Source organism: Rissa tridactyla, chromosome 8 (assembly GCF_028500815.1).
Source record: "Rissa tridactyla isolate bRisTri1 chromosome 8, bRisTri1.patW.cur.20221130, whole genome shotgun sequence".
Lineage (NCBI taxonomy): Eukaryota > Metazoa > Chordata > Aves > Charadriiformes > Laridae > Rissa > Rissa tridactyla.
Genome location: NC_071473.1, coordinates 1799332 through 1812100, shown reverse-complemented (window position 1 = coordinate 1812100; position 12769 = coordinate 1799332). Strand labels below are relative to the sequence as shown.

At 43.5% G+C, this 12769-nt stretch overlaps 1 protein-coding gene across 6 annotated transcripts in view; it reads left to right on the top strand.

The window, feature by feature from the left end:
• PDGFA (platelet derived growth factor subunit A) overlaps positions 1-12769 on the top strand; it is a 36083-nt gene that overhangs the window by 9830 nt on the left and 13484 nt on the right. For 3 of the 6 annotated variants that reach the window (XM_054212404.1, XM_054212403.1, XM_054212406.1), the window contains exons 4-5: positions 1935-2122; positions 9743-9869. In XM_054212404.1, coding sequence (XP_054068379.1) covers positions 1935-2122; positions 9743-9869 — 315 coding nt within the window. Of the gene's footprint in view, positions 1-1934; positions 2123-9742; positions 9870-11478; positions 11562-12555; positions 12670-12769 lie in introns of all 6 variants that reach the window. The other 3 variants (XR_008468133.1, XR_008468134.1, XM_054212405.1) reach the window with 3 other exon arrangements.

Genomic DNA, 12769 nt, shown 5'->3' with positions numbered 1-12769 from the left:
TTCTTTACATTCACTGTCTTGTTGCAGCATGTTAGAAAGCTAGACCTTGGTTAGAAAATGCTGTGATATTCAATGTATAATTCATAGTGTGGGGAACAACTACAGCAGTGTGCTTTAAAAAACATCAACAGTTGGTAGAGTTTTCAGTACAGAAGCTCCACAAAAGGAAACAGCTTGACTCTTTATTCAAAAAGAAAAAAACAGTTTATCCAAAAAATTAAAAGCCATTGATGGAAATGCTGGGACACTGATTTCCGTCATTGCATAGGGCACCAGGCATGTTTACAGGGGACTTTTTTGCTTATTAAATAGAAATGATGGTGATCCAACCAAGCCCAAATATAAATATAAAGAGATGTTAACGAATTTTAGGGTAGGATTTGTATGCAATGCTTGTTCATCTGATTGGATCCGAGTGTTTTACCATTCCACTTGAGTGTGGAAAACATTTGTGATCTGATCTATGGTAGGTAATAGGGAGTCAATGTATGAGTACGTTCGGCTGTGGTGGCGCGCAGTAGATAGCACAGCGTGCTGTCGGCGTGGCTTTGCAGTGCGAATTGGCAAGCGCGCTCGTCACATTGAATGCCTCTAGAGAACAGCGGTTCTGAAACAGTCTGCTACACTTGGCACCTCACCCTGCAAGGTGTTGAATGCCGCCCATAAAAGTCAGTGGGAACTGGATATGCTCAATAACTTGTATGAGTTGCCAGCTATCTTGCAGTATTGGATCTGTTAATTTTGTTGAGTCCATGGCACTGGGGATTGAGAAGAAGAATTTTCGCTCTATTTAGCCGGCTGAAATGCATCTCTTTCAAAACTAAGCCTAGATTTTCATGTTACAGGCACAGGCCAGGCCTGAACTTCTTGTACTTCAGAAGTAACTGAAGAAGTGCAGGCAGTATTTCAGTTCCCTGACACATTTAAGCCAAAGCTATCACTGCTTCCACCGTGAGGCAAAAAAATCCAAGCTCCCTTTGGAGGAAAAGTTGTCCTTGCAATTGCTGTTATTTTCTGGGCTGTTTTGAATTACCAGCTTGACTCCTTAGGCAGTCCCTAGGTTGAGAACGATACGTGGTTTGGATTTTTCATGGCAGCATCATGCAGCAGTACAGGGCTACTCTTTTTGATCCTCATGTGGCTGAAGCTGCTGGCCTCCACAAGCTCACCTCACCCGAGCCCAGCAGGATACTGGCTTAGCTGAAGGTTTTCCCATCATGTTACTCTTACGGTTTTGCCTCATTCAAGAAATAACAGATTAAATAAAACCCAGCATGTTCAAAGCTTTGATACCTTCATTCAAAAAAACGGCAGCTGCCCTTTGGGTTGGCAGATGGACCAGACTCCCTGGTGCGGGGATGTTCAGGTTTTGGAAGTGGAAACCCAACACTCAGAAGATTTGAGCTGGTCCAGGTTGTTTCCCAGCTCAGCCAATTTGTGTGTGATATAAATGTCCTCAGTGCAACTCCTGTGGTGGGGTTTGCCAGGTGTTGCATGTTTGTGTGATAATACGTGTGTGCAGTCATGGCCCTGAAATTGTAAAACAACAGCTGCTGGTAGGCAGTGGCTTTGAGGCTGTGTTGGAGGATCATCTAATCTGGAGGAGCTCCTGGCTTGCTGGCACTTCTGAAGAGCCAGGATTGTCTTATCTAATGGTATGTGCTCTGAGCTATGTTGGGAGCCAGGCCACGGCAAACCCTCATTTTAGGGCTGGGCTTTTGGGAACGAGTCCAGCCTCTCTCTAGGCTGGCACATACAGCTCAGTGGTGGGCAAACGGTGCTCAGCACCGACCTGTCAGCCAGCAATGGGAACTGAGAACGTCTTCTCAGCGCCAGCTAAAGGTGCTGCTCGTACCTCGGTGTTGTGAAGTATCGGGGTGCCCTGAGGTGAGAGCAGCTGCTCACCTGGAAGTGTGAATTTCTTGTGTTCACAGAGGAAGCCATCCCGGCTGTCTGCAAAACACGGACGGTTATATATGAGATACCTCGGAGTCAGATCGATCCCACCTCTGCCAACTTCCTGATATGGCCACCCTGCGTGGAGGTGAAGCGCTGCACGGGCTGTTGCAACACCAGCAGCGTGAAGTGCCAGCCCTCGCGGATACATCACAGAAGCGTCAAGGTGAGCGCGTGGTGGCTGCAGAGCCCCAGGAGGGTCCTCTGAGGTCTGAAAGCTCCAGATATTCTTGTGGCTGCTCTGGTTGACCGGGGTCTTTATTGCCCATCCTCATATGGATGGGTCAGGTACAACGCAGGGTCAGGTACAACACTCCTCTCTGTTTCGAGCGAGCGGACGGCCTTTTCAAGTTACATGATCATTGGAGAATCTTGGGCTTGGATTTGGTTTTCACAGGATTCCCTTTAGGTTTTTCTTCTTTTGTAATGAAAATAAAGTCGATTGTGTCTTTCCCATGATCTCTCTCACGGCACAGATCTGAAAGTTAAGAAGATAAAATGACTCAAGGGGCATTGGACTTAAAAAAAAAATAAATCACAGTATGGAATGCTGTTTTCTTAATTGAATATTATGCAGCCTAAATTGGGCTTTTACATTTGACAACATAACACTTTTGATCTGAAAAAATGTGTTTCAAATTATCTTACCCCAGGGATAGAAGACTCAACGGCTTCATGCTGTATTTACTCATTAGACAAAATCCCTGTTGCAATTTTCCAGTAAATATTACGTGAAATATTTCTTATGTTCATTTGGCTTCACAGTGTTCTAATTTTTATCAGTATTTAAACAAGGAATGTTGATTTACATCTGCATGTAGGAGATTAGACTTACACTTAGCATTTATGTTGTTAAGACTCTGAGTTCTTGTTGGCCCTGAGTATTTTAAGAGCAGAATTTTAAAAAAACCCAACACATTCTTGAACATAAAACCGCCCAGCACAACACGCCGATCACTGTACTTGCAGTGGATTAATTATTGAGAAAGGTGCTGTTAACCCACGTAGTGCTGTATGTCCTAAACACAGAATACGGCATTTGAGCCAGTTCATTGTTTTTCATACACATGGGCACGCATCTGGGAAGGATTTCTTTTTCCTTTCTGTTTCTGAACGTTTAAAAATGTTTTCACACCCAAATAAGCTGGAGAAACATCTGAACAGATTTCCTCAGTCTTTCAAAAAGTAATTACACTTTGCACTTGCTTGCTGCCCTTCCTTTGGGGGATACACTTTGCAGAAACAATTAAAAATGAGGAAAAAATTGGGATCAGTAATTCAAGGGCTGAGAACAAACTGGGGAAGTTGAAGCACTACAATTCTGAGCCGTTCAGAGTAGGAGCTAAACAGCAAAGTTCCTCAGGGTTATAATATCTAGTGCTGTTGCCTTTGGGTTCGATACAGCTTCCAGTTAATTTTGGGTAGCAACTAGTAGGCACGAAGCAGCTGGAGGCACCCGGCAGACAGTTCAGCTGTGTATTGTGAACCTGCTGTTGGTACTTGTGTACAAATTGCAACCCTGTGCTTATTTCCTACCCCTGCCGTGATGGGGAAGACAGTAGAGAGAGGGGTTTGGCAGTTGGGGTCCCCCACTGCTGGGGACACTGAGGCTTCCCTGGAAGCTGCAAACTCCAAAACTGGCAGCAGCTTTGCAGGATGTCATTGCTGGGGCTGCCTCCCCAGCCCACCGCCACGTTAGAGAAATCTTTGTTTCACATTCAGTCCTCTGGTATGGTTTTAGTGCTTCTAGATTTGCATTCATTTTAGTAGGGCGCAAGCTAAAAGTAGGCTTAGCTGAGCAGCTGCTCTTTGTGGCTGTGTAAATATATTGCCACCAGCAATATCAATATACGTCAGCCTGCTTTGGAGGCCTTTTTTTTTTTCCAAGCTCCAAGACTGCTCCAAACAGTCATTAAGTAGAAGGGAAAAAAAGGACAAGAGGTCAAGCAGGAACAGGATGTTCATTGTAAAGGTTGTAGGCTGACCCCACTGTCACACCAGAAATCTCTGAACAGAATCCATATTTATGCCCTCCAGAGTCAGATCCTCTTGTAGCTTTGATATAATTGATGGTTTTATGAGCCTTTTGCCAGTCCCAGGTTCAGAGCTGAATGTCTGCTCATGCCATTAAGTAGCTGGCCCAGAGCGAGGGTCGCTGGAAAGGTAGGGGGGACGGTTTTGGAGAGGCTTCTCAGCTGTTCCTGCAGTGCGGTTGGAAGGCCGTCTTGTGTTTTCCCCTGATGTCAGACTGCATAAAAGCCCTCTTTTGATTAAAGATTGAAAAGGCTTTCCCCACTTCCTCTTCATTGACAAGGTAGTGAGCTCATAGCTGGCCCATTCACACTAGAAAAATGTTCACCCAGAAAGGTCAGCAAGTGGGTTTGCATCATCCAACAGGCGAAAGCAAAGGGTGTTTTCTTTGTCTTACTGAGGGCCACTGTAGTCAAGGTTAAGAGACGGCCGTGGCAGTGTGGGAGGAGCAGCGGAGGACATTCCTTTCTTGGGGACAGGATTCAAAGGCTGTAGGCTTCGGGGATGTCCTTACTTCGCCTTCATCGCGCCTTGGTCAGTGAAGTACTGTTAATGGGTTTGTGGAACTGGAGCTGTAGAGAGGCTCCAAGCCAGGAGTGTTGGTGGAACAGCTTCCCCAAAATGGGTCCTCTAAGATTTCCCCTTCATGGGGTAGATGAATAAAAGGTGGGTTTTCCCTGCACCGTAACAGAGTGAGCCCACGGGAGCACAGTCTTCTGGGCCTAAAGAAATCTCTAGTCAGCAAACTGGACCTGTACAGTGCTGTGAAAATCGGACTGGAATAAAGTGTCTGGTTGGGAGTTGCTCTTTGATAGGAAGGAAAGAATTGCATTTCTCTCCTGATAGAGAAATGGTGACAGGGGTTGGTGAGTTAGGGGTGCTGGTATCTGTTACAGATATGTTTCCTCTTCGGTCTGCAAAAGCATTTCAGTAACATCTGCAGATTCTGTTGCTTCTGCACAGCGAGATCAAGTATTTACCAAGTACCAGTCCATAATTTATTTGGGGGGTTTCTGAACTGAGTCTTCCCATGAGATTTCTTGTAATGCTGAGCATGATGTTCTTTATGGTTTTGGTCACGGCAGCAAAATCCAGTTAATATTATAGAGCAAATCCTGCCTATATTGCTAATTTTGAATAGCCAAGCTGAGTATTACGGTTGTTTGAAGCAATGCTCATTTCCAAACTAAGAAACAAGAGCTAAATAACTCCATCTATCTCAGCTTTGCCTTCTGCTTGGCCTTGAGCCATAGCCATACCAGCTTTAGCCATTTCTGAATACTCGATGTTGAGGTGAGTTGGGCAAATTTAACCTAGTATATTCTTACAGTAAATTAGTATGAAGGAAGGATGTGGAGAAAAGGAGCTGGAAAGGAAGGAATGCAGGAGCAGCTCCTCAGCTCTCGTCTGCGAGTTGTTTGGAGGTTTTGAAGAGAGATGGGAAAAAAATGCAAGAATTCAAAAGGAGTTGTTCAGCAGTTTTTAACCTCTGAAGGGGTTAAAAAGGCCTCGCAGAACAAATTGCATGTGTAGGTAAAATGACTGTATGCAATGTTTGCAGGTTTAAGAACATTCTTCTTCAGTGACTGTTCCTCTCATTAGGGTAAACAGCACTTTGATTTTAGCCGTGGTTTGGCTGGAGATGACTGCCAGCGCTTGGTGGGACTGGCAGGCAGGTCCAGCTGACAGGTATCGAGGGTTGATTTAAGAACGGGAGAAACAAGGGAAGCCCCTGATGCAGGTGAAGACAAGATGGAAAACCAGAGAGGTGCCCTCAGAGTGCGAGAGGAACCCCTGCCACCGCGTATCGCCTGACAGAGGGCAAGATGGCTGCTCCCCTTTGCAGAGAGAGGACATAGGGATGCCCTGTCAGCCATTTTCCCCCTGGAGGGGTAGCGTGTTTGCTGCAGCACCTTCCTGTTCTGCCCCCATACCCTTCCTCCAGCTGAGCCCCGGCTGAGGTGCTGCCAAACTGCCCTTGGCGGTGGCTTCTGCCCTGGAGCCTCCATGCTGCTCCCCTGGCGCCTTCCCAGTGTGCTCCGTGGCCGCCCCAGCCTCACGGCCTGTGGGGACTGTGCTGCCCAGCGGGCCTGATGCCTGAGGGATCTCCCGCTGCCTCGGGGCCAGGCCCGGCTGTACCCCCCCGCTTCGGGGCTGTGAGGGGGGCTTTCCGCTGCCCCCGGCACTGACATGGCCATGCTTCCCCCTGCCCGGTGCTTTCAGGGGGCTTCCCGCCGCCCCAGGCACTGACATGGCCATGCTTCCCCCTGCCCGGTGCTTTCAGGGGGCTTCCCGCCGCCCCAGGCACTGACATGGCTGCCCCTCTCTGTGTGCTGACAGGACAGTGCACCCGTGGGCCTCGCTTCCCTGCAGGGAAAGTTCTCTTGATCCCCCCCCCGCCCCGCAAAATAACTGTGCACCAGGCCTTTCTGAGGTAGGGAATTGCCAGAGGAGTGCCCTGTAAATGTCTTTATTGGGTATTTTAGGGTGGGTGGCTGCCAGGCCTCCCCGCCGGTTCCCATCCCGCCTGGCAGGGCAGGCACACACAGCTGGTGCCATGGCAGGCACTGCGCCATCCTGCCTGCCTGCCCCGTTTCCCAGCTGTATTTAGCTCTCAGCCACGTGAGTTTTGCTGTTGTGAGGCATTTTCTGCACTGAGGCTTCTCTTGCAAGTTCCTGCCCATGATAAATTTTGGCTTTGCGCTAGAGGTGTTTTGGACGCTTCTGCTTACAGTCTTGTGTTTTTCCTGCTGTTACTCCCTGATTTCATCTCTCCTGGAGAAGCTCTAGAAAAGGTGTTCCCATGAGGTTTCTATTAGGCCACATATTTTTATCAGATGTTATTTTCATTTTTACTTAACCACCACACCATCCGCAGGGTAGTACCTGGAGGATACAGAGATGCAAGTATGGTGCTACGGATTATACACCATTTAACTAAGCTAGTTGGTTATTTCACTGTCTTTCTCTTAGAGAGTTTTTATACAGTGATATTTTGTGGTTTTGGACGATTTGAGGTTGTCATGGTTTTTAGTTTTGTTGCGTTAGAGACAAGTAAAAGAAAGAAGCTGATGTTGGTTGTTGGGGACTAACCATCTCAAAGCATTTGGTAACACGCTTGAGAGTAACTGTACCAGATAAACACCGGGGAGAAAAATACAAAGAAGAAAAAAGACGCTAACACAAGGCCAAACCCCATGCTGTTAGCATAGCTGTCCCCGTTTATGCTCACTGAAAATCGGACCTGCAACCTTTATCATTTTTGATTAGCATTAATACAGATCCTGTGTGGCAGCAGGTGTTACCAGATGACACCAGCACAGCAATTTGTCTGGTTTGTGCTGCTTCAGTTTGAATATTTGCAACATCTTACAGAACGACATTCCTTTAAATTGTGTAGCATGAAGTAAGGGAGTGGAATGTATGCTGGATTGTATTTTAACTACAGTACAGTAAAAACCAGCTTTACATTGCTGCATAAATTCATTATCCTATTCTTCGAAGTATTATCTTTTTGTTTTTTTTTTTAACTGTTGTTTTATACCAGATAGCCACAGGAACTGCATATATCTTTAAGTTTGGAAAACCAAGCAAAACAGGGACAGACTTTAAAAAGCTTGATTACAGTTTATTTTTGTTGCATGTAATTTTCAATAAGGCTGGTTTATTCTAACAGCTGTAATAAGCATGGCAGGTCTGAAAGCTGTTTCGTGATTGCTGGGTCTCTTTCTTTGTCTCTGATGATGGAGGTGTCTTAATTATTGTTTGTTTTTGTAAATTTTAAGGATTAGTCATCCTTTGATGCCAGATGACTCAGTTGTACCATACATTTTCAAATCTTTGCGTTCAAAGGCTTGATGGAGTTGCATTCTGATAGGAGATTTTGAAACCTACTGCTTGGACCTGCAGTTAGTCTTTCAGCAAAAGCATTCTTGTATGCTACGGCCGGTTCTTTACCTGTTTATATGGCGATCTGACAGTTTTGGAAGATGATAGCTTTTAATGTGAACCCTTTAAATATTGCATCTGTCTCTCTGCAACTTTTGTTTGCTCGATAAATGAAAATTGTCTCCAGATCCTGTTGGCAGAAGAGGCAGTGTGGATCTGAATGTGGATCTGAACTCCTCGCTCCATGAAAGCAATGGCAGATCTCCCATTGACTTCAAAGGCCAGGATTTTGCCCTACCTTCTGTTCCTGCCATTCAGAGGTTCTTGGTAGTTTGTGTCCACAGAGCCAAAAGAGTGTTTCTGGGAACTGGGAATGTGATGGTTTTTTCCCAGCCACCACTTTCATTTTGTGACACTGTTGCTCCGTTTTTGGGATGGCCAGGGAACGGTTTTTGTAGTGAATCCCTACCAAATGCACAAGTAAACCATTACCAGGAGAATCTAGTGTAATTGTGGATGCTGTATTTGGTAGTAACTTTGGCTTTTGGTTGATCAGACTTTATGGCTTTGACATGTAACTTTTGTAGAGACAATCTTGTGCTTCCTCATCTATCTTATTTATAATGCATACCTGTTCTATGTAGTCTTCTTGTTTGCTGGGACAGACACATTGCAGCCCCCTTTTGTCAAATGGTAGATAAATCATGAGTACTGAGAAGCCCTGATCTCATTTCGGTGATTTCCATTTCAAGCAGATGATTATCACCTATCTGTGCAGTGTTTAACAAAGTTGTAAACTAAACGTTGGACCCCTTGCACACTGTCTAGCGCTCTCTTTGCCCACATCAGGCCACGTTCCCTTGCACAGCTATAACCATCATGCCTGTTACACTTAGCACAAGTCTGCCCAGCATCCCACAACCCGTTTTAGCGCCCCAGCACGGCCGTGTTCCTGCCCTCTGCATCGTTCCTCCTCTCCTGGCCACCGACACCAATTTGGTCAGGATGTCCTCCTGTTCAGCATCCCCCCATCCCCAACCTCCTTCTCTTCTGCATTGGTTTCCTTAAGATGTGAGACCTGCACGTAGCCAGAGCTTCTCCAGCTTCCTCCAACCTCACCTTGCCCTCCAGATGTTTTTTTTTTAAGGATGCCAGTGTTTTGGCCCAAAGTGGAGCAGGTGCAGTTGGATGGACTGGAGAGAAATAGTGTACCTGCCAGCTATCCACAATAAAGCCAAAGGCTGGATCTGGTTTGTGAGTGGTTGTTCCCTTGGACCTAAAAGCAGTGCATGGGAGCTCTTGTAAACAAGTCCCACGTCATGGCAAGAAGTGAGTAGGTGAGTAGAAAGCACCAATTGAGGTTGGTGCTTTCTGAGCTGATATTCGGGTCCTGGTTCTGTAGGGCTGAGCACTTTACGTTCAGAGGGCTCCGGAGTCACCAGTTTGTAAATTACAAAGTGGATTACAAACCAACCTATTGCCTTCATTGTTAGCCTTCAGCTTAAGACCAGTGGACAACATGTACAGAAGGTCATGCTAAAAGAGCCACCACTGATTTGAATCTGCATGAAGTTTATTGTGATACATGTGAAAACTGAGTTGCTTAAAACTTCAAACTAAGATGAATGGGAAATTGTTTTATCTCTTGAGGGGAAAGAAAATTGTTTCAAACTGCTGAACTTGAATAAACAAATAGTCTGCAATAAATAGTTACACGATGCACAATTAAGATAAAAGATTATTAGTATGCTAACATTTTATACGGGTTTGGCTACGTTAAAAAATAGAGGTACCTAGTTATCTGTCTTCACTTCTGAACTATAACTATGTTAATGTGTCTCAGTACATACCTCATCGTATTTTATAGGTGGCAAAAGTGGAATATGTTAGAAAAAAGCCAAAATTAAAAGAAGTTCTGGTGAGATTAGAAGAGCATATGGAATGCACCTGTACATCATCAAATACTAATTCAGATTATAGAGAAGAAGAAACTGGTATGTTTTCCTTTTATTTTTGCATTAATGCCTATTTCATATGGACCTGATTTTTATATTAGAAAGAATGTAAAACAAGTTGGAAGTAGAGAGGCTCCCAACTACTTCTTTGTGCATTGAAGATAAAAAATGAGGGACAGGTTGTGCTGGATAAAGAGTTTGGAGTTGAAGTTTAAAGTGTGTCAATTCTTATTAGGTTAGCTTTTAAATAAACATCAATGCCCGATAGTATTCAGGTCTTGCTTAACTAAGTTAAAGGTTTTCATCTTATTGGTGAACTCCGTTGCCTAATCTCTTTAGACTTTGTGGAGACAGGGCTAAGGCTGAGATTTACTTGACCTTGGGGAAAATATTAATGAAATGAATGTAAAGCACTTAGGAATAAATTGAATATTCAGGAGTAAGGAGTTTTGAAACAACATTGCCCATTCCTGTTGTTTTCTTACTTATATACAGTCAAGAATTTATTGTCAGTTGTCACGCTAAACCTAAGTTTGCCTTATCAAGACAACATTTAAGTTACCGTGGGGAAAGATTTATGGGGAAAAATATTTACTTTCTTTCAATCTGACTTTCATAACCCCCCTAAGATGGTTATCTCAGATCCTCTTGCTGGGGTGCAGTCAATGCAGAACTTGACACGTATTTGGGAAACCCACTCCCGCAGAAAGGACACCGCCCTCTCTCCTGACTTCGGTTGAAGGCAGCCTCAAAAGTTTGCTTTCACCTTTGCCGGGAATTTGGTGGTACGGCAGACCCAGCCCCAGAATTAGAGTCAGTGAAGAGCAGGTAAATACAGTTAGGAAAGCTGCCCAAAGGTGATGGGTTTCGTAGGTGGCTGGGTAAAGCAGGGTTTTCTGTATGTACTGTCTCCCTCCAGCATGGAGACATAAATCTGGTCTAAGTGAATTGAGTTGCTATGTACAGAAGAGAAGAATTAGAATTTGTATAAAAGCAAAGTTAGGCCTCTGCTGTGATTTTATTGGACATCAATTTATAATGTGAGCTGAGTGTTTTAGCCAAAACTAGGTTGAATTATGAGTAGACAAAACCACATTTAAAGTGGTTATTTTTATGTGTGTATGGTTTGATATTTTTTCTGTCTTCTATTTGGAAAAAAAATTTCATTAGATCCATTTTCAGTTTACCAAAATGTCTTTAATTGCCAAAGACTAAGCAGTTAAGATTTTAAGATGAAAGCTTTTCTTTCTGGTGTGTGTGAAAAACGGGGTGGAATTGTCATGAAAGAATATAGATTTCTGTGATTTAATTACTGATAGGAACAAAACTTGCACCAGCAAGTGGATGGTGAGCTGAAAATAGCTTAACTACAGAGCTGAAAGCAAATGTTGAATACTGCATGGTAACAGTAATTATAGATGGATCTTGGAAACGACGTATGCAATGCCACCTTTGTTTATTATTTCTTTACTTTTGTATGATTACTTTGTAAACAGAATGTCAAATCAGATGTTATAAAGTTATTACTTTAATGCAAAGGATAATGAGATTTCTTTGAAATGTGAACGGTTTGAGTATTTATTGCTTCAGTGTTCAACAAAATGCATTACTTTAGGGCTTTTTACCAGCCCTGCCCTTATGTTAACAGGAAGGCCTAGGGAATCAGGTAAAAAACGGAAACGAAAAAAGTTAAAACCAACATAAAACCTACTGGAACTATTTGATATTCAGGTAGGACCTATATGCTGAACACCCTAATAGCACAAGTACTGGAAAACTTAATCAAATATCATCACTTCAACTTAATCACTGTTCAAAATCTTGACACTTGCTACCTCAAGGCTGCAAAGAGATTAGATTTGATTGGCTTTGATAATTCTACCTGCTGGTATTTTTCCTTTAAGCTCCACATCACCATCAGCATCTTACATTCTCGAGCTACTTCCTTTTCTTGCCTTTTTTATTTCTTTTTTTTGGAGGGTGCTAATACTTCAGCTTCTGAAATCTCAAGTTCCATTGCCTCTGCTTTTGTTTCATTATTATTGATTTCTGAGGTCAAAACATCGCATAATAATGCATGAATGAATTGCCAGGTTACAAATTCTTGTGTTGCCAGTCATTGGCTATAAGACATCGAGTGTACATACAGCAAATAGTACGGTATGCGTGACCATCAAACCCATGTTTTGGCACGAACTGGGATTGATTGTACGTGCACCTGAGATGATCTGATGGTCCACCTGCCTGATGAGGAAGATGCTTAGAAATACCATGTTTTCGTGTTGCAGGGCCCGGTGTTACTTACACCAGAAAATTAAGGTCTTTTTTTTGGGTCTGTTCAGTCTCAGTAGGATGATGACAGTCAGTCATCAAAATTCATGAGGTTCTCAGTGTAGTGAAAAACTTAACACCCTCTCACTGCAAAAATGACTGAAAACCTTTGGCCAACATATTAGCAATGTATGATGATGGCAATACACATTGCAAATTGAATATGGAATTTCCATTTCTTAATGACTTGAAATTATGTAAACTGCAGCATTTGCCATTGGTTCTAGTATTTGGAGCGGGAATGATTTGGATTTTGCAGTGTATGTGCCTGACGCCTGGATGGTGGTGAATTTAATTTCAAGCACCTATTTTTGCACATAAACTCCCAGTGGCAGTTTTCATTTATACTGATGTATCGTGTCTGAAGAATGCTAAACTTGATATCCTGTTTCAGATTAACAGGTATTTATTGGGAGTAGTATGATAGAAGCAAAGATTTTCTAAAATTCAACTTTAAAAGTGAGCATGTAAACTCAATCAAAACAGCATTTAGAACTTCTTGTCCCAGGTTAGTGACTCTTCATGCAGAACAGTTTTTTTTAAGTCATCTACTTAGAGGATAGGACCTTTGATTCTAATCATAGAGTTATTGTATCTTTTTTCTCTCC